The 25,560-nt window shown below is 50.9% G+C and overlaps 1 protein-coding gene across 4 annotated transcripts in view; it reads right to left on the reverse strand.

The window, feature by feature from the left end:
* Positions 1 to 1,293: 1,293 nt before the first annotated feature.
* Bmp1 (bone morphogenetic protein 1) overlaps positions 1,294 to 25,560 on the reverse strand; it is a 49,357-nt gene continuing 25,090 nt past the window's right edge. For 2 of the 4 annotated variants that reach the window (XM_029469021.1, XM_021181280.1), the window contains 12 exons: positions 21,411 to 21,513; positions 19,385 to 19,501; positions 18,998 to 19,143; positions 18,669 to 18,864; positions 17,938 to 18,063; positions 17,135 to 17,295; positions 16,605 to 16,785; positions 12,737 to 12,862; positions 6,818 to 6,945; positions 6,232 to 6,445; positions 4,512 to 4,762; positions 1,294 to 1,988 (listed from right to left, as the gene is read on the reverse strand). In XM_029469021.1, coding sequence (XP_029324881.1) covers positions 1,854 to 1,988; positions 4,512 to 4,762; positions 6,232 to 6,445; positions 6,818 to 6,945; positions 12,737 to 12,862; positions 16,605 to 16,785; positions 17,135 to 17,295; positions 17,938 to 18,063; positions 18,669 to 18,864; positions 18,998 to 19,143; positions 19,385 to 19,501; positions 21,411 to 21,513 — 1,884 coding nt within the window. In that variant the 3' untranslated portion in view covers positions 1,294 to 1,853. Of the gene's footprint in view, positions 1,989 to 4,511; positions 4,763 to 6,231; positions 6,446 to 6,817; positions 6,946 to 12,736; positions 13,521 to 16,604; positions 16,786 to 17,134; positions 17,296 to 17,937; positions 18,064 to 18,668; positions 18,865 to 18,997; positions 19,144 to 19,384; positions 19,502 to 21,410; positions 21,514 to 25,560 lie in introns of all 4 variants that reach the window. The other 2 variants (XR_002379636.1, XM_021181281.2) reach the window with 2 other exon arrangements.

Genomic DNA, 25,560 nt, shown 5'->3' on the forward strand with positions numbered 1-25,560 from the left:
GCCTCTGGGTTTAGACAAGGCTGTGACTTCTTGGCTCCTCTGGGCATAGGCCTTGAGAGCTGGAATTTTATAAGAACCTGAAAAGCTGGTAAGGAGGACTGTGACCACTGACCACATATTCTTTCCTGAAGGAGTCAGTAGGTGATCAGAGGCTATGGGAGATGCCAAGTGACTTGACTCCTATCATTCAGGAATCCTTGACTTCTGCTTGTGGCCCTACAGGCTGTGTTGAGCATTCCTGCCACAGGACGGGGATTAAGGATAAGCGATTGCACCTCTGGGCATCTCCTGTATACATGCAGGTCTCCAGAGCCTCCTCATCTATAGGTGTCTAGGGGGGATGGCTTCAGGCTGGCAGGAAGCATTTGGTGTTTTGGAAGGACCCGGGTGTACTGTCTACTTTCCACCTCTGCTTTCTGCATTAAAGGCCTATATGAGGTCCACTGCGCTGTGCTGCTCCCTAGGGATGGTCCAGATGGCCTGGTAGAGTGCCTACATCTGCCACAGGGTGGAGCTTGGGACTGATGGAAGAATCCTAGCCTCTCAGGGAGTTCTGCCTCGGGGCCATCCCCTGGCTTCCTCCAGCATCAGGGTATAGCGAGAATAGGGGGAGTCAAGCCTTGTCCCACTTTCTTTTCCCTGTGAAAATCCTAGGGGGAGCCTCCTGGGAAAGGAGGGGGCAGGGTTCTCTTCTGGCTTCTCCAGGCTCCAGTCTGGGCCTCACTGTTGGCAACAGCAGGGAGGAGGAGACTGGACAGGACAGCACCCTTTGTCGCCTGGGGAGAGGGGCCCAAGCTGGAATGTTTACTCAGTGACTGCTGAACCGTCCTGGCTACTCTCTCTCCAGCTGGCACTCAGCATCTGCGGGTCAGGAACGGACCTGTCTTAGCTGATGTAGACCTTCCACTTCTAGTGGGCTCGCCAGCTAGACATTCTCACCCCCTCTTCCCTCCCTCCCCAGACCAAGAGCCAGAAGAGCCAGATGGACAAACATACCCTAAGCCTCTTTTATATGCCTCCTCCCTCCTCCAGACAGCCTCTTTATAGAATGTTCTACTCCTGTTGTGTGGGAGAACTATAAGCAGTGTGTGTGTGTGTGTGTGTATGTGTGTGCGCGTGTGTGTGTCCACCCCAGTGCGAAATCACACCCTTAGGAGTTCTGGAATGTTGAGAGGGAAGGGCAGCCAGCAAAACCAGGTGTTTTGGCTCCATACTGTCTTCAGACACCCAGAAAGCTAGAACATCTGGAAGAAACCACCATGCCCCCGCATCATAGACAGCATCTGGCACAGGATATTGGCTGTAACACTTTCTGTTTATTGGCTGGGGTGCCCTGGTGTGGCTGATGAGCCAGTGGGCCTAAGAGAAGCCCTGTCTTATTCATCCACTCCCTCTTCTCTAGCTCCCCATCACGGCTCCCAGGGGATACCCAGGAAGCATAGAAGTGGTGGGTCAAAATAAAACCAAATCGAGGCTGGAGAAGGGGCAGGAAATGTACGTTACAATAAAGATTAGGGACACCGGCTATACACAATACAGTGTGTAGAGACGGCAGAGAAGCCCACAGGGTCCTGCACAGAGACTGTCTTACCCCAGGCAGGGTCCCAAGGAGGAATGGTCACTTCAAGTGTCTCAGTGAAAGCTCAGGTTCCCCAGCCCCACTGACGGGAGGACGTGGGGAACTGGCTTACAGGGAGTCCAAGTCCCCTGCCTCCTGTTGACACCTGGCCCACTGGCCCTGGTGCCTGGGGGTGAGGGACAATGTGTCACCATCTGCCTGTCACCCCTGCTGTCCAGTCTGGGTGATTGAGGGAAGCAGGACTCCAGTTCCCGCTACCAAGCAGGGGCAGAGGTCACTTCCTGCTGTGGAGTGTGTCCTGGAACTTGGTGCTTGTGTACCGCAGGTGGAAGCCTTTCTTGGAGATGGTGTCGTCAGAGTGGAACTTCACCAGGACAGAATCTCCCGCCGAGTACACTTCCTCGGGAGGCTGCCAGGGAGAAGGATGGACATGAGGAGTTGGGATGGGACTGTGCTTGGTGGCTTCCCTCCCTGAGGTCCTGGATGTCTCAAGATTCCCCATGAAGCAGGTGGTGCTTGCCTGCAATCCCAGCACTCAAGACATTCTGGAGAACAGTCTGGGCTCTCCAGTGAGAAAGAGACCACTTGTGTGTGTGTGTGTGTGTGTGTGTGTGTGTGTGCGTGTGTTAGGATGGGAGAAAGAAAGAAGGAAGGAAGGAAGGAAGGAAGGAAGGAAGCAAGAAAAGGGAAGGGGAGGGGAGGGGAGAGGAGAGGAGAGGAGAGGAGAGGAGAGAAGAGAAGAGAAGAGAAGAGAAGAGAAGAGAAGAGAAGAGAAGAGAAGAGAAGAGAAGAGAAAAAAAGAAAAGAAATCAAGATTGATGAATGTAGGGCTGAAGGGATGGCTCAGTAGTTAAGAGTACTTCCTTATCTCTAGAGACCCTGAGTTCAGTTCCCACAATGGGTGGCTCACAACCACCTATAACTCTAGTTCTCGAGGATCCGGTGCCTCTGTCTAGCCTTTTCAGGTACTGCACAAGTGCCCCTCCCCGGCCCCACCCACACAATTAAAAATATTCTTTTTAAATGAAGCAGTTTCATGCTACCAGGATTTTAAGGTGAAATCTGGAAGATGGTAGCTTGTTTGAAGATCAGAATCAGAGCTGGGCAGGTGCAGTGGCCTTTATCTCTGCATTTGGGACGCTTAGGAAGCAGAGGCAGGCAGATCTCTGTACGTTCAAGGTCAGCCTGGTCTACATAATAAGTTTAAGTCCAGCCAGGTTTACATAGTGACACCCTGCCTCAAAACAAAACCAACTCACCAAGCTAAGCTCAGAGCCAGCCATTGCTTTTATTTATTTATTCATTTATTTACTTACGTATTCTCTCTGTCTCTCTGTCTCTGTGTCTCTCTCTCACTCTGTGTGTGTAGAGGGTTAGAGGGTAACCTCTATCCTCAGGTGCCAATCATAATTAATTAATTAGTGAGATAGGATTCCACTGGCCTGGAACTTGCCACGTAGTGGTTGACCAGTGAGCCCCAGGGGTCTGCCTGTTTCTGCCTCTCTGGTTCTGGGATTCCAAGCACATGCCACTCAAAGAGGATGGGTCACCCCTTCTCTGTCTATCAGGCTAGGCAGGGATCCCAAGTATGGGCTCTGCTGTCCTTGACTTCATTCCACTCCTGCCCCAGTTATGGCTCTAGACCCAATGTTTGCTCTGACTCCAGATCCTGAAGAGTTGCCTCAAGTCAAGGGCCAGGGACTGAGGGAGACAGGCAATGTCCTTCTGAAGTGACTTTATGCCTTGGCCCTCCAATCATAGAAGGAGCCATTCTCCACAGCCTTGAAGACATTTCCAGGAACTGTGCCAAGAAGAAGCCCTGCCTGAGTTCCTCTCCCACATCCCCTCTGCTGGCCCAAGCCTGGGGATGTCCCTGGAAGAGTCCCCCTGGAGACATTTCATTTGTTGTATGTCTATGCAGGTAGGAAGCACTAATTTGGCAGCCAGAGATGCCAGAGACATAGGTGGGCTGACAGCTGTACATGGATAGCCTCTCTTCCCCCCCGCCCGCCCCCCCACAGCCTGTTCTTCTTTGGCCCAGTCTCTGCTGCTCATGCTAGGCTGCAGCTCAGCCCCTAAGGGGAGGTCCAGCCAGGGCTGGGTCTGGCAGCTGAGACTGTGCCAGGGAAGTTTAGCCTTTCTTGGGGCAGCAAATGAGAGGAGAGAGGGGCAGGGGACAGGGAGCATGGATACATGTGAGGGAAGTGGTGAAGGATGGCGGGAGGAAGGAGGGAAGGGAAGGGGAGGGAGGGAAGAAAACAGAGAGAGAGACAGAAACAGAGACAGAGACCCTAATCTGTTACTAGGAGGAAGATAAATGTATCCATGGGCTGGGCCTGGTCTTTCTTACAAACCTGCCAAAGTGATTGTGCACATAGCTTCAGCAGACCCTCTCTAGACAGACTCAGAAGCAACCCCTAGGGCCCTGCTAGAATAGCAGCAGCAAAGGCTTTAGGACACAATAGGCTCTCACCATGGGAAAGACACAATGGTGTGGCCTAGCTCAGGGCCCCTGCTTCTGGTTCCGGCCCTAACCTCTGTCCTTCATCCCCCAACCAGTTCAGCCCAGGGAAGTGGTGGCGATGGGGTCAAGGGTTGAGTGGTTCAGGAAGAACCCTATCACCCCCATTTCCAGATTCATGCAGTTCTGCAAGTCAGACCAAACTGGTCCCATTGGAGTCTAGGTCTGGGTGGGGCCCAGGCCAGGAGTTGGTAGAAACCTTTACACTACCCCGAAAGGACCCTGGTTTCCTGGGTAAGGATGCCCAGGTGTCTCTGTGAGTGGCCCCAGGTTTTGCCTATTAGCTTCTCAGAGGGATAGGCAAGCCCCTCTACTCAGCCTAGTACCTAGGTCTCCAGGGATGCTAGCTGCATCCGTGCTGGGGGTTTGGGTGAGGGTTCAAAGGCAATATGGGGTGAGAAGGGTGCTCACCCCAGAACCACAGTAGCGCCCCAGTCTGGGAGCTGTGCTGTCGTAGCCATCAAAGAGCTCTATGTAGTCATAGCCACAGTCAGTCTCCTCCTCCACCTCGAAGGTCTGGAACACCAGCTCCACGCCATAGCCTTCCTCGGCCACGATGACCCACTCGCAGTCCACCCCTCCAGGGTAGTTGTTATCGCCGAACTGGGCATGGGAATAAAGGTCTTTGGTCTTCACATCTGCCCGCACTTGGCCCCCACACTCTGCAGGGAGTGGATGACAAGATTGATCACCACTAATGACCGATCAGTGTGTGATGATTGGTCACAAGGCTGACCACCACATTCCCAGTCCTGTGCAGTACCATCCCAAACTACAGAGACAGGTTCCCACTACAGGAGGCCATGTGGCCAGTGCTGGGTGGGATCTGGCTTAGCCTCAAGCAAATGCCCTTGCTATGCCACCTCTGGATGGAAACCCAAGGAGGAGGCTAGGGGACACTCTAGGGTGGGACCCTAAGTGAGAGGTAGCGTCAAGCAGTGGTGTCGGGAGAGGCTGGCTTTACTTGAGAAGAAACTGCTTCTGTGTTCTAGCTGAGGGCTAGCATGGAAAAGAAAAGCTATGCCTTTGGGTTTGGTGTGTGAACTGGTCTTTAAGGGTTGGCTCAAGTTTAAACAAACAAACAAAACACACATCAACCAAACAACAACAACAAACAAATAAACCCAACTCCTCCACGGCAGCTCAAACGCTGAAGTTTGCAAGCCAGATGGAGTTCCAGCCTCTGGTTTGTGAACTTGTGCTGGGCAAGGCAAATAGTAAGCAAGGCCTGATCACAGCAGCCACTCTCCCCTGTGTGTCCCTGAACTTCCTCTTACACACTAGGCTCCGTTTCTGTGGGAGAGGTGGAAAGGGAGCCTTGAAAGAGGCACAGAGAACGGTGGGGGGTGTGTGCCTGTGGACCTATCAGTTCTGGGATGCCAAGGACCCACCAGTAGACAAGGAAATCTAATACGGATATCCTTGGCCTGCCTTCTGGCCCCCCACCCCAGGACTGGTCCCTAGCTTCTCTCTGCATCCCCACTGTCACCCCACACCCTCTCTGCTCTAGTCAGACCAGGTGACTTGCTGCCCACCTGTGTGTACCCTGAGCCCCGCTGGAACTCTGCATCCTCTCCCCCACCATGTGGAATGACTCTAACCAGCTCTCTGAGGTCGGGTTTTTTTTTTTTTTTTTTTTTTCCTGTTTCTTTTTACCCTCGTCATGCTTTGTCTTAGACTATAATCATCAGTGCCTGGCTTATCTCTCTGCTAGACTGGGAGTTCCTGGGGTGGGTGGCGGTTCATTGACTGACACTTGGTCAAACAGACAAAAGCAGGGCAAGCTCCTCCCGGGCTGGGATTGGCTCCTGCTAGGCTCATTTTCTGACCTGTACTTAGAATGATGCTCTCCTCGCTCCTAGGTTCCTCTGATTGCTGTTGCAGAACTCTATTTAATGACTTTTGTAATCCCTACAACTTCTTCTCAGCCCCTGAGTGTTCACTCCGATGATCCGATGATCTCGTCCTCAGAACACAATACCGGTCCTGGGGCTACAGGGCTCTGCTCTATGGACCCACAAAGGCCCTTTTTTGTAAACTCAAGGCCAAGGTTGGCAACCAGAGTCAGCAGTGTACCCAGAGCAAACAGCAGTGTAGGGGTGGGCGTCGCCTAGCCCAAGGCTGGCCTCACCTGTGGAGTGGGATGCCTGGAAACCTTTCCTCTGTACTGAGTTGTCTGAGTAGAAGCGCAAGAACATGCGGTTGCCTGTAGCCAGGACTGGCTCGGGCTTCTTACTGCCACAGAATCGGCCAAGGACTGGCGCCTTGGCATCACGTCCATCGAACACCTCCAGGTGGTCATAAGCACACTCGGGCTGAGACTCAATATCCATCTCCACGAAAGTCTGGAGGATACAAGAGTCCAGATTAGAGAGCGGCATGGCCAGGGCAGCTGGTGGGGAGGAGTCCTCAGATCTCTGCACCTCTGGCCTCCAGCTCATACACAACCATGGTTGAAATAAGGGCTGTGGGATGATGGTGAGGGAGGACTCAGGAATGGGCAGTGTCAGAGACACCCTAATATATTATTCAGAAGAAAGAGGGCTCCTATTCCAAAAGACTTGTTTCCCTATAGTTGGGAATGTCCCTAGGCTTTGCCAGGCCCCCCTGTACAGCCAATACCTTGGACTCACACAAGTCTTTGTAGATGGCAGAAGCAAATGGCCACATGGCATGGGGGTCAAGGTGTCCATACAGGGTGTCAAGTGGTATCTTACCAGCTTTACCCGGTGCCCAGGGGTGCTGGAGATAGCCCACGTACACTCCTTCTTGCTGGGGTACTTGTCAGGCCAGTTGGGGCTGGTGATGGTGCCACTGGTGGATGTCACCTTGTGTTCACAGCCAGCTGAAAGGTGTGAGTGACACAAGGGGATGACAAGGGACCTCCCACCCCGGTGCCTCCTATGAAGAAGGGGCACCCCTCCTGTCCACTCCGGGGTTTTGCCTCTTCTCCTCCATTCACAAAACGGACTGAAGATGCACACCATTTCTTCTCCATTCAGTTACCCCTTGGAGGAATTTAATGACTTGGTTTCTAATGAAGTCTTAGTTGACCCTAAGGTCAGCAGAGAGGTCCACTACCCTTTTGTGACCTCCTGGCCACACCACTTCTGCCCAACTGTCACACTCTTTCTCCGCTCAGCAACCTGGGAACCTAGGTGCACTGTGAGGACCTGTCATCTTTTGGGCCCCAGTGACCTCCACAGTCACCAGCGACTTTGGCACCTGACTCAGTCATCCCCAAACTCCACTCCCACTTCCATCACAGGTGACAGCAACGGACAAGTGATGCCACCCATCATGGCCTCTCTGACTTCTGATTTTCTCAGTTTTTCTGGTTCTTATCTCTCCTTACAACCTCACTCTAGGTTTTTCCAGTATGTATCACCCTCTTGCGTTTTTCTTTTTTCCAGCATGCTTAGAGGTCCCTCTCTCCACACGGGATTTGATCTAGAACCCCTCACGACTACCAAAATCCACCTCAAGTGTCTATCATAAAATGGTGTAATATTTGCAGAGACCCCCACACATACCTTCCCATAATTTTCCTCTCTCTCTCTCCCTCTCTCCCTCCCTTCTTCCTTTCCTCCCTCCTCCAACCCTATCAGTCTCACATAGATCAGGATGTTCTTGAACTTCTAATGTCCCTGCCTCCATCTCCTAAGTGCCGGGATTGTTGGCAGGTGACCATCATGACCAGTTTATATGGTTCTGAGAATCAAACCCAGGGCATTGTGCGTGCTGGGCAAAAACTTTGAGCTATATTCTCAGCCCATTCTATGCACTTTAAATCTTGGGGGTCCTTATATCATATTTAACATAATGTAAATGGGTTATTCATTTGTTTGTTTAGCTAGGGGTCTTTCTACATAGCTCACACAAGGCTCGAACTCATAATCCTTTTGGCTCCTGAGCACTGAGGTTACAGCTGTGGACCACCACATTCAGCAATTTACTGCACTGTTAGAGGAATAATGACAAGAAAAAAAAATCTGAGCCACATTAATACAGATGGACCCATCATGGGACTAACTATATTTTCAGATAGAGGTTGCTTGAATTCAGGGCACAGACCCATCACCTAGAAGTCTGTCTTCCACCGTAGTATATAGACCAGTTGGCTGCCCTCTGCAGCTGAACTACATGGCTGATCACCAAAAAGCTGACATGCTAGAGAGCCCATTCAGCTAGCCTGGTGGCAGCATATGCTGTATCCAGCTACAAGGGAGGTCAAGAAGGAAGGATCACAAGTCCAGCTAGTTACAGAGTAAGTTAAAAGCCAGATCAGGCAGTTCAGCAAGACGTTTCCCTCAAAATAAAAAACAAAAAGAGACCTGGGAATGGAGCTCAGTGGTAGAACACTCGCCTGGGATGTGTAAGGCCCTAAGTTCAATCTTCAATACAAAGCAAATGCACAAATAAGCAAGAGGATTCTAGAGGGGTGGCTCAGTTAATAAAGTGCTCACCAGCCACGCAGTGGTGATGCACGCCTTTAATCCCAGCACTCGGGAGGCAGAGGCAGGTGGATTTCTGAGTTCGAGGCCAGCCTGGTCTACAGAGTGAGTTCCAGGACAGCCAAGGCTATACAGAGAAATCCTGTCTTGAAGGCAAAAAAAAAAAAAAAAGCCAAAAACAAACAAATACATGTTTGCCATATAAATACTAGAGTTCAATCCCCAGCACCCAACATAAAAGCCAGGTGTGATATCACACATCTAAAATCTCAACACTGGTGTGGCATGGACAGGAGGGTCCCTGGAACTTGCTGGCCATCTAGTCTAGCCAAATCATTGGACCCCAGGCTCAGTAAAAGACCCTGTCTCGGGGGCTGGAGAGATGGCTCAGTGGTTAAGAGCACTGACTACTGAGGTCCTGAGTTAAATTCCAGCAACCACATGGTGGCTCACAACCATCTGTAATGGGGTCTGATGCCCTCTTCTGGTGTGTCTAAAGACAGCTACAGTGTACTCACATACATAAAATAAATAAACCTTTAAAAAAAAAAAAGACCCTATCTCAAAAAATATGGTGGAGAGTGATTGAGGGAGGCTCCTGATGTCAACCTGTGGCATCCACATGCAAACACACACACACACACACACTTGAACACATACACAGACAAAATAAATAAAGAAATAGAAAGGCCATTTGTGGTGTCCTGTCTCACCAGGGCCCCCAGATCATTAGATACATCAGTCCCACACTAAGTCCATCTATCAGCAACTGTCCCAAACCTCCAGCCTGATCAATCTACCGTCTCCAGTACCTTCCCTCCTAGCAGCGGGTCAGTCTCCCTCCTGAGGCATGAAGAAACGAGGCCCTCAGATGAGAGCCCTCCTTGACTCTTCTTTCCTCCTATCCTGGGGCCTCTGAGAGTCCACCTCTCAATGGAAATGGACTGTCCTTTTGGAAGCTGGGGTTCACTGTTGTCAGTAGCCAGGGAACACTTACACAAAGAGGATCACCTCCTCCCACTTCTGGAGACCGTGAACTCCTGAAGTCACTGTCCCATGTCTCTTGCTTTTTTCTTCCCGGCTGCTCTCCCCAGTATCTCCCCACCATCACAAGCTCCTCACCTATACCTCCTCTATCTACATCCACACAAAGCACGGCAGCCTCCCAAACACACATTTAAAAGCCAATGCTCACTGCCGCAAGGTCAGGTAAAGGCTGGCCTAGACCATGGTGTGAGGCCCCATCCCAAAACAAAGCAAAAGCCAATGATCAGATCTATTCATGAACATAGAGTGGCGGAACCCTTAGAGGCAAGTGTATGATTCAGATCTAAATGTCCCCTATATACTCTAGAGATAAAGGTTTTGTACCCAGGGCAGCAATATGACTTTTGTACTGTCACTGGATCGTGAGGGAATCTGATCTCCTCAATGGATTGATCCACTGATGTGTTTATAACCAAACAGTTGGGTGGGAAGGGGATTGAAAACTCTTGGGGGTGGAGCCTGGAGAAAGCATCCTTGTAAGGATGTGTCCTTGAAGGACTCATACCTTGTTCCTGGCCACTGATGCCTCTTTCTGCCTCTCTGCTCCCCCATACCCTTCTGGGTCACCATAAGTTGAGCAGCTTTGCTCCTTGCTCCATCATGAACTTCTTGCCATGGTTTTGGCCTTGCCTGAAGTTCAAAGTGATGGAGCCAAGGGACTATCTATGGACCAAACCTTTCCTGAGCCAAGATAAAACTTGCCCTCTTTAAGTTCTTTTCTTCAGATAGTTTTTGAGTGATACAAAGCTAGATGCAGAAAGCAATCCATCAATGTGTGGTGGGGTTGTCAAGGGAAAAGAGACAGGTAGACCCAGGCTACACATGGAGACCAGAGTCGAGGTTCATCTAACTCTTAAGTCCTCTAATCATTCTCTCTCTCTCTCTCTCTCTCTCTCTGTATGTGAGTGTGTGTGTGTGTGTGTGTGTGTGTGTAGAACCTGACTCTTTGCTGTTGGGGGGGGGGCTGTCCCCACCACTCACCTGCAGCTTCTGGTGGCCACTCTGTCCACCCCACCTCTACACGGGCTTTCCTGTTCTACCTCCCTTGCGTGCTCACATTTCTTCTCAGGCTGGGTGCGATCTCTGTGCACAAGCCCCAAAAGAACCTTTAGCAGAATTAGTTCTTCCATGGGGGCCAGGCATGAGATCTGATCTGCATTAGCCTACCTCCAAGGGAGGAAGCGTGAGTGTTTCTGAGTGTGCCAGAAGGTGCACTGAGAAGCAAGCCACCATCCCTTTCTATCTAAACTGTAGGAGGAGAACGTGGTTTAGAAATGCAGAGGACTGGGTTCACTTAGAGCAGCGGGTGCTCTGTGAGTCAGAAGTTCCAGACCCGGGCACCCTCCGTGCTTGGTGGAAGCTCTGAACTTCACCCAGCTTCACCATCGGGTGCTTCAGTTCTCTTAATTCTGCTCAGACGTGCCTTTATTTATACTTGGGCTGTTCACTTAATGATAGCGAAGAGTCCTTTGTTAGCGACCACCAAAGTGAGCAGAATAATAATAGCTATACGGCTCAGGGCTCGGAAGAGCAGGGTTTTTGTTTGTTTATCGTGCAGTGAATGAAGAAACAGCCTCTGAGGGGTTAAATGATTCACCCCTCGGAGTCACACATTCAGTGGTGGAGACAGGGTGTTAGGCTGTTGGGATTGCAATTGCTCAAGCCTACCAGTACAGGGCACAGAACTTAGGAGTCAGAACAGTAGTATTGTATCATGTCCAAAGAGGCACGGGGTGCTTTGTGTGTTGGGAGGGGAGATGCCTTTAAATAGTCTGAACATCCCTTATGCAAAATGCTTGTGACTAGAAGGGTTTGCAGTGGAGGGGAGTAGGTAACGAGCAATAAGGACGGCACTCAAGTCTCAACTAAATTCATTCACATTTCATATCTACCCTATGAACACAGCCTGAAGCTACTTCTTAACTTTGTAAAATTTGGGGCTAAAGAGATGGCTTATTGGCTAAGAACACATACTGCTCTTCCAGAGGGTCAAAGTTCAGCTCCCAGCATCCACATCGTTTCCAGCTTCAGGAGAATCCAATGCCCTCTTCTGGCCTCCACTGGTAACTGCAGTCATGTGCACATGCATGCCCCCCCAATTAAAAATAAAATAAAAAAAATAATAATAATATCATCATCATCATCGAGGGCAATTCTATGGAGTTGGTTCTCTGCTTCTACCTTATGCAGGTTTCTAGGGATGAACTCAGGCTGAGCCATCTTGCCAATCTCTGAATGAAGGTATTTTCCATCATATTTTTGTGTGCCTGTGATTTGATTACAACCAATCGCATGAGGTTAGGGGTAGAATCTCCTATTTGTAGTAACATGATAGTGTTCAAAAAGGGTCAGATTTTTAGAACATTCTGGATTTTGAATATTCAGGTTGGGGTGCTTATCATGTATATTCAGGATCAGTGCTCATCGGAAAGTGGCAGCCCAGCTCGGAGTCCCCAGGGTGAAAAGTGTGGCCGGCGGGTGATGGCAATCCACTTAACTGTGTGGCTGGGACAACTCCAAAACTTCCCAGCCCCACTCGCCGCTCTCTTTTAGGAATGAGCATGATCTTCATTTTGCACAGCAGGCCACTCAAGAGCACACACACAGTTACCCAAGTGACAGATCCAGGCCAGGCCGCCTAGCCTCAGAGTCTGTGTTCTTAGCTGTTATCTTATCTGTGCTGTGTGTCAGAGGAGGCCATAACAAACAGGAAGTCTTGGATTCAGGGTTTTTCTGTTTTGTTTTTTATCTTTTTGAGGGGGCAGGGTTCAAGATAGGGTTTCTCTGTGTAGCTCTGGCTGTCCTGGAACTATGTAGACCAGGTTGGCCTCGAACTCACAGAGATCCATCAATCTCTGCCTACCAAGTGCTGGGATTAGAGACACGTGCCACCACACCCAGGCTAGATTCAGGTTTTAAGAATCCTAGAAACGGACCTTCAGCGTCCGTAAGACTCTTCTCCTGATGTGGACCAGGGGAGAGGACCTGTGCATGTGACCAGGGTACCACAGTGAGGGAGGGTGGTCCGTGCACCACACGGGAGGTGCTAGCTTTCCCTTGCTCAGGATGGGGAAGTCTCTGGGCAGTGTGAGGTGCCCAGCAAGCCATCCTCCTCGCCCTCTACGCAGGTCTTACCTTCTTTACAGTCATGTTTGTTGTCGTGAAGGACGAAGCCACTGCGGCACTGACACTCGTAGCTGCCGAATGTGTTCACACAGTCTTGCTGGCAGCCACCATTGTCCTTGGAACATTCATCCTTGTCTGTAGGGTGCAAACAAGAGCAGTGGGTCTGTGTGGGCTGAGGTCTGCTCACCCCAGGGGAAGTGGGAGGCCTGCTGGGGCTTCCTCCTGTGGGAGGGTGTGCTCGCACAGGGGAGCTGGGTGCAGAGTGGGAGGTGAGGGTGACGATGGAGCTCTGGTCACTGCTTCAGTGGGGCCAGCTGGGTGGGCCTCCGCTCTGGGCAGAGAAGGTAGAGGTGGGCAGAAGGGTGGAGGGAGGGCTGGGGTCTGGAGCTGACCAGCATGGGAACCTCTACCATTACCTGCTTACTGGACAGACGGACAAGTGGAAAAACAGACACAGGGACAAGCAGACTGCAAGAGAAAGGAGCAGGACGCAGGGGTCCCTCTTTTACTTCACAACAGGAAATGTCACAGACACCATCAAAATGGGAGGGGGCGGGGGGAAGAGGAGAGCACCAGTTCTGTCCAGCCAAAGGAGGCGGCCGGAATGGCAGAGTGGAGGCAGGGAACGGGTGGGCTCCGAAGCCCCCAGCCCACTCCGTCCGAGGTGAGCTTCCTGAGTAATGAAGGGTCTGGGGGCCTGGCAGGCCTCATTGGGGGGTCCGGTTTCTTTTCTGCACTCGGAATTTGAGCTGGTGGGGGCGTCCCCGAGGGGGCTGCAGAGCTGGCCTCTTTTCTGAAATGAGAGAGAGAAGGAGAAAAGGGACAAAGGAGTGGGGGTGACGAGGGTGGAGGGCAGGAACCAGGGAAGGAAATCAATAAAAACTAGACCCAGGGTCTCCAGACAGGCGGACAGGGAAGAGGGCAGGAGGGCAGGCAGACCCACATGCAGAACGGCCATGTCACTACAGCTGGGTTAGCAGGAGGCACAGCAACAGGGGACAAGACTGAGGCTGTGGCAAGAAGTAGGGCTGGAGGGATGGCACACTCTGAGGTGTGCACACGGGGGAAGAGAAACTCAGAGTCGCTGGTAGAGGGGAGCGGTGGAAAGGGCTCACTGCTCACCCTCCTTGTGACAGCTGCCTACAGAGTGTGTGAGACACAGACATGCACACCCAAGAACACAACCGTAAACACAGCCCTGTGCATGAAAGGTCTGCTGTACAAACATGGAAACACAGGTAAACATGTACACATGTTAGGTATCACACACACACACACACACACACACACACACAGAGGCAGACACCTATAGTATACCACGAAGGCTCAGACACAAAGCCATAGTCATGCACACACAACCATCTGTGTGTGGGTGTAGACACAAGACCCATGTGACCTATTCTATATGTGTGTGGAAGCATACAGAGAGAGAAACGCACGAGCAGGAGCAGGCACATATAGGAAGATGGACAAACCTGCATACACGGCGACACAAGGACCCAATGTGAATACAGACACACATACATGCAGAGTGTGTTCAAGCCCATCATGTGGGCATTTACACGTAGAGCTGCTCGCTTGCTGACAGGCACACACAGGCACACAGTTACAGACTTCTGTGTGCCACACCATTGTTCTAAGCCCATGTGCCTAGCATAGGAGCAGGCACTCAGGACAAGTGTGTGGATCCCAATTACACCCAGAATTCCAGAGATGAGCCATAAAGTGGGAAGATGGCTGTTGGCATTCCACTGACAAGGCAGCTTTGTGGTAAGTGGACAGTTCTTAAGCTGAGGGCAGGACCCTGAGGGCTGCAGCCCTGACTCCCAGAAGGCCCTATTTCATGCTCAGGTGGGCTAGACTTGTAGAGTTGTCAAGCCCCTTGCCAGAGGCGCCTCCTCAGGAGAGCAGAGCCTGGCCAAGAGAGCTGCCATTGTTCCCATCCATGAGACAGGCCCTAAGGTGTGTGTGGTGCCTCTCCTGGGACTCTGGTAGGAGCTCCAGGGAGCTCAGCTCACGAAGTAAGCCATGGCTTCCCTAGTATGTTTGGACCCTCGTGCCTTCTTCACGTATGCTCCCCCAAATATCTAGTCCAGCGCTTGGGACACAGGTGGGGCAAAAGAAAACTGTTAAGCCAATGAATGGATGGGTAAGTGAAAGACTAAAGTAATGTGTAGGGATGTCAGTTCTGTGGATGGCTGCCTGAACATCTGGGATAGGGCTCTGGCCCACCCTGAAGAGTGGACGGCCCATTCTGTGACTGGAGAAGACATTGCAGGGGATCGGGGCAAGGGAGGTGGCACAGACCCCAACAAGGAGATGGCACTCACCCTACAGTGCCCAAATGCCCTGGAGGTGCTGGGGTCAGACTGAAGGTCTTCAGGGTCTTGCTTCTCCTTCTTGTCTTAGGGTCTCCTCGATGGGTGTCCCAATAGTCCACACAGCCCCCTCCTGGGGGCCAGAGTCACATGCCCCAGGCCCCGAGGCTGAACTCTGATGCCCATCGATGAGAGTCCTCTGCAGGTTTCTTGTGCAAGGAGCAATGCATATTGTGTGCACGTGTGTGTGTGCATGTGTGTATGCATATGGTGTGAGCACATGTACATGCATGTACATCCCTTGCATGGTGTTGAGTACTATGTGGTAGGAAGACAAGGCAGAGGCTCCAAACAAACACGGGTATCCCCCATATCCTCTCCAAGACTGGAGCAGCAGAAGGGCAGAGACAGACAAGAGTAAGCAGGTAATGGTCTCTCTAAGAAGGCCACCCTGGCAGGTGTTCTATCCCCTCAGCCCTCCGGAAAGGACTTTTTCTTTTGGTCTAAGTGGGCCTAGGGAAGGATGGGCTTGGTGTTACACGGAGAGGGTCTTAGCAAGCGGTGGGGCAGGGGACTGGGGTCATTGGCTCAACAGAACATGTTAAGCAGAGCAGGGCAGCTGGCAGTGCCAAGCAGGGAACCAGTGCACGGGGACAGGTGCATGGCATCTGGGTGGGACAGGCAAGGGTGCAGGGCAGCCACATAGGGGGCTGAAGGATGCAGGACCCTGGGTAAGGAGGGGAGAAGGGAGGCAGCATGGACGAAGTCATGGGCTTCCTGGTCCTGCCCACCCTATGTCCACCCCGCCAGGAGAAGTCAGGCTGAAGGTCCCTAACCCACCCTTCCACAAGCCACCTGCTCCAGCCTGCCCAGTGGCTTCCTGCTCTTTCCACACCCCACTGGAGAGCATTTCCACCATTCACTGCTGAGTCTGGGCCCTTTTGCTCCTGACCTCCTACTGGCCTGAGGGGCCAAAGACTTAGGGATTCTTAGAGCAGGGGAGAGGTCTCCCAAGACCCCAGAGGTCCAGCTTGGGAAGGCTGGGTTTGGACCACCCAGAGAGGGACTGCAAGAGGGCCAGATAAAGCTAAGGGATGGATGAAGCCAGGCCTTCCACGGGCAGGGGAATGGGCAGTTTTGTTATGAAAGGGCAGAGGCAACTCCTCTTTTGGGAGGGCCTGGCATGAACCCAGTGGGCTTGGGTGGGCGGGGCCTGATTAGAAGTGCAGCTGCAGCAAGATGAACTGCCCAACACAGTCCAAGGCAGACACCTCCCTCTTCTCTATCCCCGCATTCTCAGGCAATTGAACTCCCTGTCCTAGGACCTCCCCTTTCAGGCCTTGGCTTGCCAGCCTCCTCATTTCTGCACTTAAATGCTCTGCCCCTCCCTAGGCCTGGCATAACTAAGATTCTAAGGGCTACCCAATAAAGATATTCAGATGCCCCAGGGGCTGTACTGATGGAGGATAATAAGTTGGGGAGACAGGGGGCTTAGGAGACCAGGGAAGGCGGGGGAGTTTTGGGGAGGCGGGGCTAGAGAGCAAGGACTCCAGAGTTACCTGAAAAGAAGTGGGCCTTGAAGCCCTTTTTGGACACAGTATTGTCAGACTTGAACTCCACACGCATATTGTTGTACTGGGAAGTGATGACCTCTGGCTTCTCGGAGCCGCAGAACTTGCCATGCAGCTTAGAGTCCGCCGTGAGTCCACTGCGCACCTCCACGAAGTCATACTTGCACACCTGCAGGAGAGCCTAGCTCTGGAGGCTGCCTCTCTCTGGACTACTCACTCCCTCCCTGGGAAAGTGTCAGGCTAAGCATCTGCGCTCCCCAACAAAACACTGCTGTGTGTACTGCAGAGCCCCAGGGCAGCTGGCCCCAACCCTTCCTCATTCCACAGGCTTCCAACTAACGTCCATCCTCATCTGCAGATCCTCCTTTGCGACCCCGCAAGCCCTCTGGGCTTCTGTGTACTGGGAAGTTTCTGTTCTCAGAGCCCTATTATCTAATTCTCCCAATGGTAGGAGGCAGGCACTGAGCCAAGCCCCTACACCCCACCTTCCTACCCACCTTGGCTCCAGAGGCACTTACATCATTGCCCTCAGTCTCGAAGAAGTCAAATTGCAGGGAGATACGGTACTGGGTGGGGGCCACCAACTGCCAGATGCAGTTTTTGTTGGGAGGGTACTCTTTGGGCCAACCGGGGCTGGTGATGGAGCCATTGAGCTTGGTGAGGAATCCACCACAGGCAGCTGGAGGGACAAGGGAGGTGGCATCACCCACCAAGAGTCCCCACTCTAGGGGCCCAAGGTTGGGTAGCCGTCAGGGGGAGATGTGAGTCTGTGGGACCACAATTCGGAGGCATGGGGCAGATAGTAGGGGCCTTGGAAGGTGAGCCCAAATTTTAAGAGCAGAGGGTGTGTGTATATAATCATTTCTACTTCCTCTTCTGGAAGATGGGCCAGGAATCTGATGGGAGGGGACACAGAAGGGCCTGGAAAATGTGTATAAATGGGCAGTCCTGGGAGGCATCCAGAGGAGCTGGCCCAAGGCAGTAAGACCAGCCTGATCTGGAATTGCTATCCTGAAGTGTTGCCACTAGCATACAGGCTGAGACTCTGCAAACAGTGGCATTAAACTGTGGCTCACGACCCTTTTGCAAGATGGTGACATCAATTACCAGGTCAAGATCAATATTAACAAAGCAGTCAGAATGAAAGCCCCTAACGCCAGTGTGTATCACACCCTGCCAGTGTTCTGGGGGCTGGCGTGTAGGACATCTTTCTCATTCATGGCTGAGAATGGCACTAGAGAACCTCTCTAGCTTGTCCTGAACTTTGCTTGACCAAGGATACAGGAAAGAAGCCAATAGCTCTGGATAGTGGGGCACTCACCCTCACACCGACGCTTGTCTGGGGCCAGCTCATAGCCAGGGTCACAGCTGCACTTGTAGCTGCCCAGGGTATTCAGGCACCGCTGCTCACAGCCCCCACGGTTGGGTCTTGAACACTCATCCACCTCTATGGGGAAGAGAGAACGGGTGTCACCAACCACAGGCTGGACTTCACTCCTTCCTCCTGCTCTGAGCTTGAGGTTCAAGTTCCTGTGACCCCTCTCCCCATGTTGCAGAGAGGAGTGAACCAAAAAGCCTTACTTGTCTGTTTAGCCCTTAGCTACCCCACTATTTCGGTGGCAGCTGAGAACCCACAAGGGAATCCTACAGAACCCTCTTCCGATCATTCAGGCTAGCTGGCAGCCATCTCACCTCCTATGTACCAGTCCCACCAAAGTACTGCCCTCTCGTTTCTCCTTCATTAACTTCATGACGCCTAGTATAAGGGTAGCTACTGTATCCACTGTACAGGCGAAGAGTTGAGGCTTGAAGAAATAGAATGGCCTAGGCCACATCGGTTTAAAAACATACTCCTGTCCTGCTCTTTCCCTCCACAGTGCTGGGCCTCACGGGGATAACCTGTGACCTTTGCTAGCGTTTATCCACAGGGTTTTAACAGTATCCCTGCACCTATCTCTCTCTCACGGTGTCTTCACATTGAATGAGTGAAGAATAAAGAGATAAGGGACTGAGCATCCACAGAAGGAGAACGTGGGACAGGGGAGGGAGTACCTTTGAAAAAGTTGACGGCGAAGCCCGCTTTGTTAATGGACCCGTCAGAGACGAACTTGAGCCAGAGCCGACTGGATGTGCTTTTGATGTCATCAGGCTTCTCATAGCCACAGTAGCGCCCAATGAGGTTGCTGCTCTCGCTGTGCCCATCACGGACTTCCAGGTAGTCATAGGCACAACTGTCGTGACGCTCAATCTAGGAGTCAGGGGCTCTGTCAGGGAAAGGGGCTCTGGTTTCCAGGACCCCCATCCCTAGAGCCTTCAGGAAGGTAGACTGTCCTGGAAACCAACATAGGCATGGTAGAGTGGATTAAAGGGTCCGTGGCTACCTCAAAGGACTGGAACGTGAGGCCCACGTGGAAACCCTCAGACACCTGGATCCGCCAGATGCAGACTTTGCTGGGCCGGTAATCGTCTGGGTAATTGGGTGACTGGATATGGCCATTATCCTTTTTCACATCGCCACCGCAAATGGCTATGGGAACACAGGATAGGGTGGCAATGAGATGGAGCGCAGGATAATGGTGGTCAGCAGGCTCACTCGTGCCTAAGGGCCCCTTCCCCACTCTCCCAACGTAACCCCACTTGCTCCCCCCCTACCCCCCCCCCCCCCCCCCCCCGCCGTCCCTGCTGGAGAACCCCCAGCAGGGGCCCTGGAGGCAACAGGAGGGAGTGGCTCTGGAATGTCCAAGGGCCCCCTTCCTCTCCCTCAGTACCTTCATAGACAGCAAAGAAGCCCTTTCCAACCCAGTTGCTGCTGCTTCGGAATTCCACCCAGAGGCGGCTGTCAGTGGAAACGATGGGCTCAGGGAGTTTGCCCCCACAGAACCGACCTGCAGACAGTAAAAACAAATGATGCTCGAGTTCCAGGTATCCTCAGATAAGCCCCAACTTTCTAGGAGAAAGACTCAGAAACCCTTTAAGAGACAGGGCAGGAGCTGAAGGACATGTTTTACTGGTTTGCTTTGTGTTGGTATGGGGGGGTGGGTGTTTGGAGGATATTTTTGTTGTTTGTTTTAGAAAAGGTCTCACTGTTTTGGCCAGGCTAGCCTTGAATCAAAAGCTCAAGGCTTCAGCCTCCCCAGTGCTGAGATTATAGACCTCAGCAACTTAACTGAAGCATGGCTTTGTGCAAATACTCTATCAGATGAGCCACACTCTAGACCCTGGCCTTGAACTTCTGGTCTCAGCCTCCAAAGTCCTGGATTAAAGTTTTATTGACCTATTTTTTTGTTTGTTTACTTATTTATTTTGGTTTTTCAAGACAGAGTTTCTCCGTGTAGCCTTGGCTGGCCTCAAATTCACAGAGATTCGCCTCCCTCCTGAGTGCTGGGATTAAAGGCGTGTGCCACCACTGCCCGGCATTACTGACATTTTTAAAGTAAATTTACCATCGTTACTGATCTTTATGAGACCTCCATGCAAAGAAGAAATGAGAGGGAAATAAGAGACAGCTTTCTCTTCAGGTAATGTCATAGCATGCTCTTCCAGGCATGACACCACTGGACCAAATCCAGGGAATGCCTTTGGAGCCCAAACTCCAGAATCTTTGGACAGGACCAGAAGGCAATCCCGTGCAAATCAAACTCAATAAGAATCAACACGAGGGGTGAGGCTTGTTATCTGTAAAATTCTTTGCAGTCAAGAACTAATTGGAGATGATTTGTGTGTTCCCGAAAGACAGTGCTTTCTCACATTTCAAGCAAGGGACAGAAAGTGGGTGCTGGCCTAGGGATGTCAGTTATGAGAAAGAAATTGTAATCTCAGAGACCTAACACACAGCAGAGGAGATGTCACCTCAGTTGCTTTGGGTGACTAACAGGTCTACTAGGATATCAGAAGCAGAAGTGAGGGGATAACCATCCGAAAGCATGTGGCTGCTTCTCCCAGACAATGGGACAAAGATGCTGAGGTGGGTAGGTAGCCCCCAATCACTTCTGACTACAGACAGAACAATGGGCAGCGTCACACAATACTTCAGGCTTGATGCAGATGTTTTCTTTGCTCTAATTTTATGTCCACTGGGCTGCCTTTGTGTCCAATGGTGCTTTAGATTTCATTCTTGTTAAGATAGGATCTTGCTATGTAGCCCAGGCTATCCTCAAACTCAGGATCATTCTGCTTCTGGCTTCCCCAGAGTTAGAAGTACGACACTACTACGCCTTGCTTTGCCCTGTGGTTTTGCACAATCTCTATCCCACTTACTTCATTCATGTGTGTGTGTGTGTGTGTGTGTGTGTGTGTGTGTGTGTGCAAACACATACACAATTAGTGACAAAGTATCTTGAACAAACAGAGCCAGGCCACTGTTCCAGGCCTGTAGTTATCAAGGTGAGTTAAGGGGCCAGCCATAGTAGGTTAAAAGCCAGGCCATTATCATGGACACCCAAAAGTTGGACCTTATAGATCAAGGAAATCCCAGTGAGGGTGTGAGCCTAGAGCTACAGGATGTGAAGAGCAGCCTGCCAGACATCTTTGTATATTCCTTTGACTCCCCAACCCTAACAGTGAAAGAACATTTCCAGAGGGTAGACCTAAAGCCAGCACCAAGAACTGAAAGCCTGTGGCATCCCAAACAGAATTCGCCCACTGTCACGGCACTAATTAGTGTTGGGACTAGCTGGGACAAACTACATCAGAGTTTGTAGATCTCATATGGGGATGTCACCCTGCTTAGAGTATTGAGCCCCAATGGGTTCCAACAAAGAACCAGGTGGCTGAAGAGGCTAAGGGGCCCTTTACCTCGGAGGGGCGCCTTTCTCCAGAAGCCATCCCGCACCTCCACATAGTCATACCAGCACAGGCGGCTACGGTACAGGTCCATGGATGTGAAGTTTAGAATAATCTAGGGGAAGAATAAAGGGTGAGGAGAGAAGGTTACATGGCTCCCACTCTGTGCCTGCCCCTGGGGTCAGTCAGGTTCATGTCCACTGCCTAGCAGGAGGGAAAGTTGGCCATCACCAGCCACGGACAGCATTGTACACATACGGCCCTCATCAGACTAACTGAAAACACCTGTCTGCCGTTCCCATTACCAAACACCATGGGGGCTCAGGGCTTCCACTGCCTTGCACTCCCCTCCCCAGTATAGAGCTACTGTGCTGGCTTAAATAGCCAGTCAGGTTTCCTCACAGTCAATATTAATAATAATGTCCTTAGGGAAGAGAGCAGGGCCAGGAAGGGCTCAGAAGAGTGTGAGGGTACTGAGATGGGAAAGAAGGGGCCAGGACAAAAGTTGAGACACCAGTCATACAAATTCCCTGGGCCCTGATTTCTAGAAGGAGCATGGTATCTGCAGGGACTAATGTCAGATCACAGTCCTTCTGGGGAATGGGTTTAATATATATCTCTGTCCTTATGGAGCATATGAACAGGAGTACATAAGTATGACGACTGTACGGAAAAAAAAAATGTAAACTCCAGCCCAAGGGCCTTGGTTTGAATCAGCCCTATATTTCCTTTTAAGCCCTAGGGTCAGCCAGCTCCCACGATAGCCTTTGACACCACAGTATTCCCTGGAGACAGAAAGAATCCTACCACCATCCTGACAATGGCCATAGCCCTTTGGTAAGTCTCAAGGCTCCATAACCATAACCAAGAACTGTTTTGCTTTGTTTTGTTCTTTTTGGGTTTTTTTTTTTTTTTTTTTTTTNTTTTTTTTTTTTTGGTTTTTTGAGACAGGGTTTCTCTGTGTAGCCCTGACTGTCCTGGAACTCACTCTATAGACCAAGCTGTCCTTGAACTCAGAAATTCACCTGCCTCTGCCTCCCAAGTGCTGGAATTAAAGGTGTGTGCCATCATGCCCAGCTGCCAAGAACTTTTTAAAAAAGATTTTACTTTAGAGCTGAGCATAGTAGCGCATGCCTTTAGTCTCAGAACTGGAGAGGCAGAGGCAGGAGGATATCCGTGAGTATGAGGCCAGCCTGGTCTACATATTGAGTTCTAGGGCAGGTGGGAATACACAGAGAGATAATATATAAAAATCAAGTTTAGTTTATGTGTACCTGTGTGTACCTGAGTATATGTGTATGTATCACATGTTTGTGAATTGCCTGCAGTGGCCAGAAGAAGGCATGAGTCCCTCAAACTAGAATTACAGGTGGTTGTGAGCCAACTCATGCGGGTACTGTGAATCAAACTTGGGTCTCCTAAGTGCTGAGCTATCTCTCCAGCCCCAGGACAATGGATTTTTAAAAGGCAGAGGCTTTCCCTATAAGGGAATGAGCTTGCTTGGAAATATCCAGAGGGATCCCTAAGGCCCCTGTGCTGTCAGAGTTCCTGAAAGGTTCCAGGGTCAGGTTGTTGTGACCTGTGGGGTATGTGTGGTTGGATACTCAGCTAGTGGCCTTTCCTGCTAAAGAAGGGACAGAGCCACACACACCCTGCTGCCCCCGCCCCGGGCTTCAGTGGAAAGCTAAATGCTGAGTGCATCAGCAGAGGATAGAATAAGACAGATTCCAAGGCAAGCATTAGGACCCAAGGTCTGCATCACCGTCAACAGGACTGGTCCCTGGATGCTCTCCTGAGCCAGCTTTGTCAGTGCTGGGTCTGGATGTATGTTGGGTTTTTTTTATTTCTTTAGTGTGCATACACACAGGCATGTGGAGGTCAGAGGACAGCTCTCAGGAGTCAGTTCTCTTGTTCCATCATATGGGTTCCGAGTATCAAACTCAAGTTGACAAACTTGGTGTAAAGTCATTTTGCTAGCCCTACTGAGTGCTTTTAATCATCACCTACTCAGCCCTTTTGCCAGGCCTCTCATTCCATGGCATCTGTCCTAGTCTCTGTGTCCCTCTGGACCACACCCCAGCACACCATGCCCTAGGCTCATTCATGAGCACACACTCCTTCCATAGTCTCCACTCCTAGGACCCTGCTCCCATCTCAGCTCTCCATCTTTCCTAGCTTACCCTGCCAGAAGTTCCCACCGTGACCAAACAAGACTAAGATGTTTCTATCACTCCTCCTTGCCCGATCCTTGGTCCACAGTCTCTACTCACTATTGTTTCTTACTGTATTCATGTAAGTTTTGTCAATTGTAGTAACTTCAGATGCATCGGAATGAACTTTATTTTTGAAGTGAATTGTATGTGTGCAAAATTATCCTTCATTATTATGGAAAGTTATTGCTATCACTACTAACATCGGCATTTTTGAGAAGTGAAGCTGCTGCCGGGCAGTGGTGGCGCAAGCCTTTAATCCCAGCACTCGGGAGGCAGAGACAGGCGGATTTCTGAGTTCCAGGACAGCCTGGTCTACAAAGTGTGTTCCAGGACAGCCAGAGCTATACAGAGAAACCCTGTCTCAAAAAACCAAAACCAAAAAAAAAAAAAAAAAAAAAAAAAGCGAAGCTGCCAATCCATTCTAGCTCTTTCCATGGAGCCACAGTGTCACATGTCACATATCCCATCCCCTCAGCTCCACAGTACCCACCTCCAGTTGGCCTGAAACTCCCTATGTAGACAAGGCTTACAGAGATACATCCATCTGGCTCTGTTTTGAAAGTATAAACCCCTCCATCCAACTCATTATCCCTTTGAGGAAAATGACCAAATGCTCCCACAGAGGGAAGCAGCCAAGGGCTGGCATGGCAGCCTTCAAAGTGAGGCGATTGCCAGTCTGCATCGGCACCTCCTCACACTCAACCTCTGTGGTGTGAACCCCAGACTCACACTCCTCTTCCCACTTAACTGTTCTCACCTAAAAACTACAAGCTGGTCACTCCCAGATCATTGACTTCTGTCGGTATGGACGGCCACACCTGCCTGTACCTGTGCATGACGGTACCACTGGGCCCTTGGCACTGATGAGCTAAGTCTCATCACCTTCTACCCACAACCTCCCACCATTCTTCTCTCTTCCAGCCACACCTTCTGTCCATCCTCCCATCCTAGATCCACACTAAGCTTGTTCCTTGTTCTTGGCTCTGCCCTACCTGAGCCACAGCAATCAGAGTCAAGGTTTTATTATGTCTACCCGATCAGATCCACCCTTGGCTCAAAGTCCTTTAATACACATAACATATACGTAACTCAGAATAAACTCCCAAGTCCTCACTTTGAAGGATCTTTCCCCATCTCATCTCTGTTACCTCTGACCTTTTGTCCTGCCATTCCTCCTTACTAGGCTCAAGGCACATGGACCATACCCATCTTCATCTTGGTCCTGACACCAAGCCTATCTCAGGACCTTTGTACTCACTGTTGGAAGCTCTCCCCTGGTGCCTGCAGATGCTGCCCCAGTTTCTACATGCCTGTCATGAATGGGGACTTCTCTGAAAACCCCACATGAGTCACTGTCTCCTCTGTGGATTCCTCCCCAGCGTGCACCACCATCCCCCTGCTCTCAGGGACTTGCTGATGCATTCTTTATCTGCTTCTCCTCCAACACAGAAATGCAAACCCAGACAGGCAGAAATCTCACTTGTCCCCCTCCACATGTAGCACTTAGTAGGTACTTAATAACTATCTCTCAAGTATGATTTTGCTTTTAGGAATCTTCAGTCAGGCTTGCCTAAATCTATAAAGATGGAAGTGTATGTCTACTGAAGCATTTTGGGTAATAGTGGAAACTTGAAAAAACTTAAAATCAACTATCCTTCACTAGAAGAGAGCTAGGCACCGGGCAGTGGTAGCAGCACACGCCTTTAATCCCAGCACCTGGGAGGCAGAGGCAGGTGGATCTCTGAGTTCGAGGCCAGCCTGGTCTACAGAGTGAGTTCCAGGACAGCCAGGGCTATACAGAGAAACCCTGCCTCGAAAAACAAAACAAAACAAAAAACAAAAACAAAAACAAAAACAAAAAGAAGAAGAAGAAGAGAGCTAGGTGCTGGTAGCCCACACCTTTAATCCCAGCAGGCAGGAGTCAGAGGTGAGCTTCTGTGAACTGTGTG

Source organism: Mus caroli, chromosome 14 (genome assembly GCF_900094665.2).
Source record: "Mus caroli chromosome 14, CAROLI_EIJ_v1.1, whole genome shotgun sequence".
Classification (NCBI taxonomy): domain Eukaryota; kingdom Metazoa; phylum Chordata; class Mammalia; order Rodentia; family Muridae; genus Mus; species Mus caroli.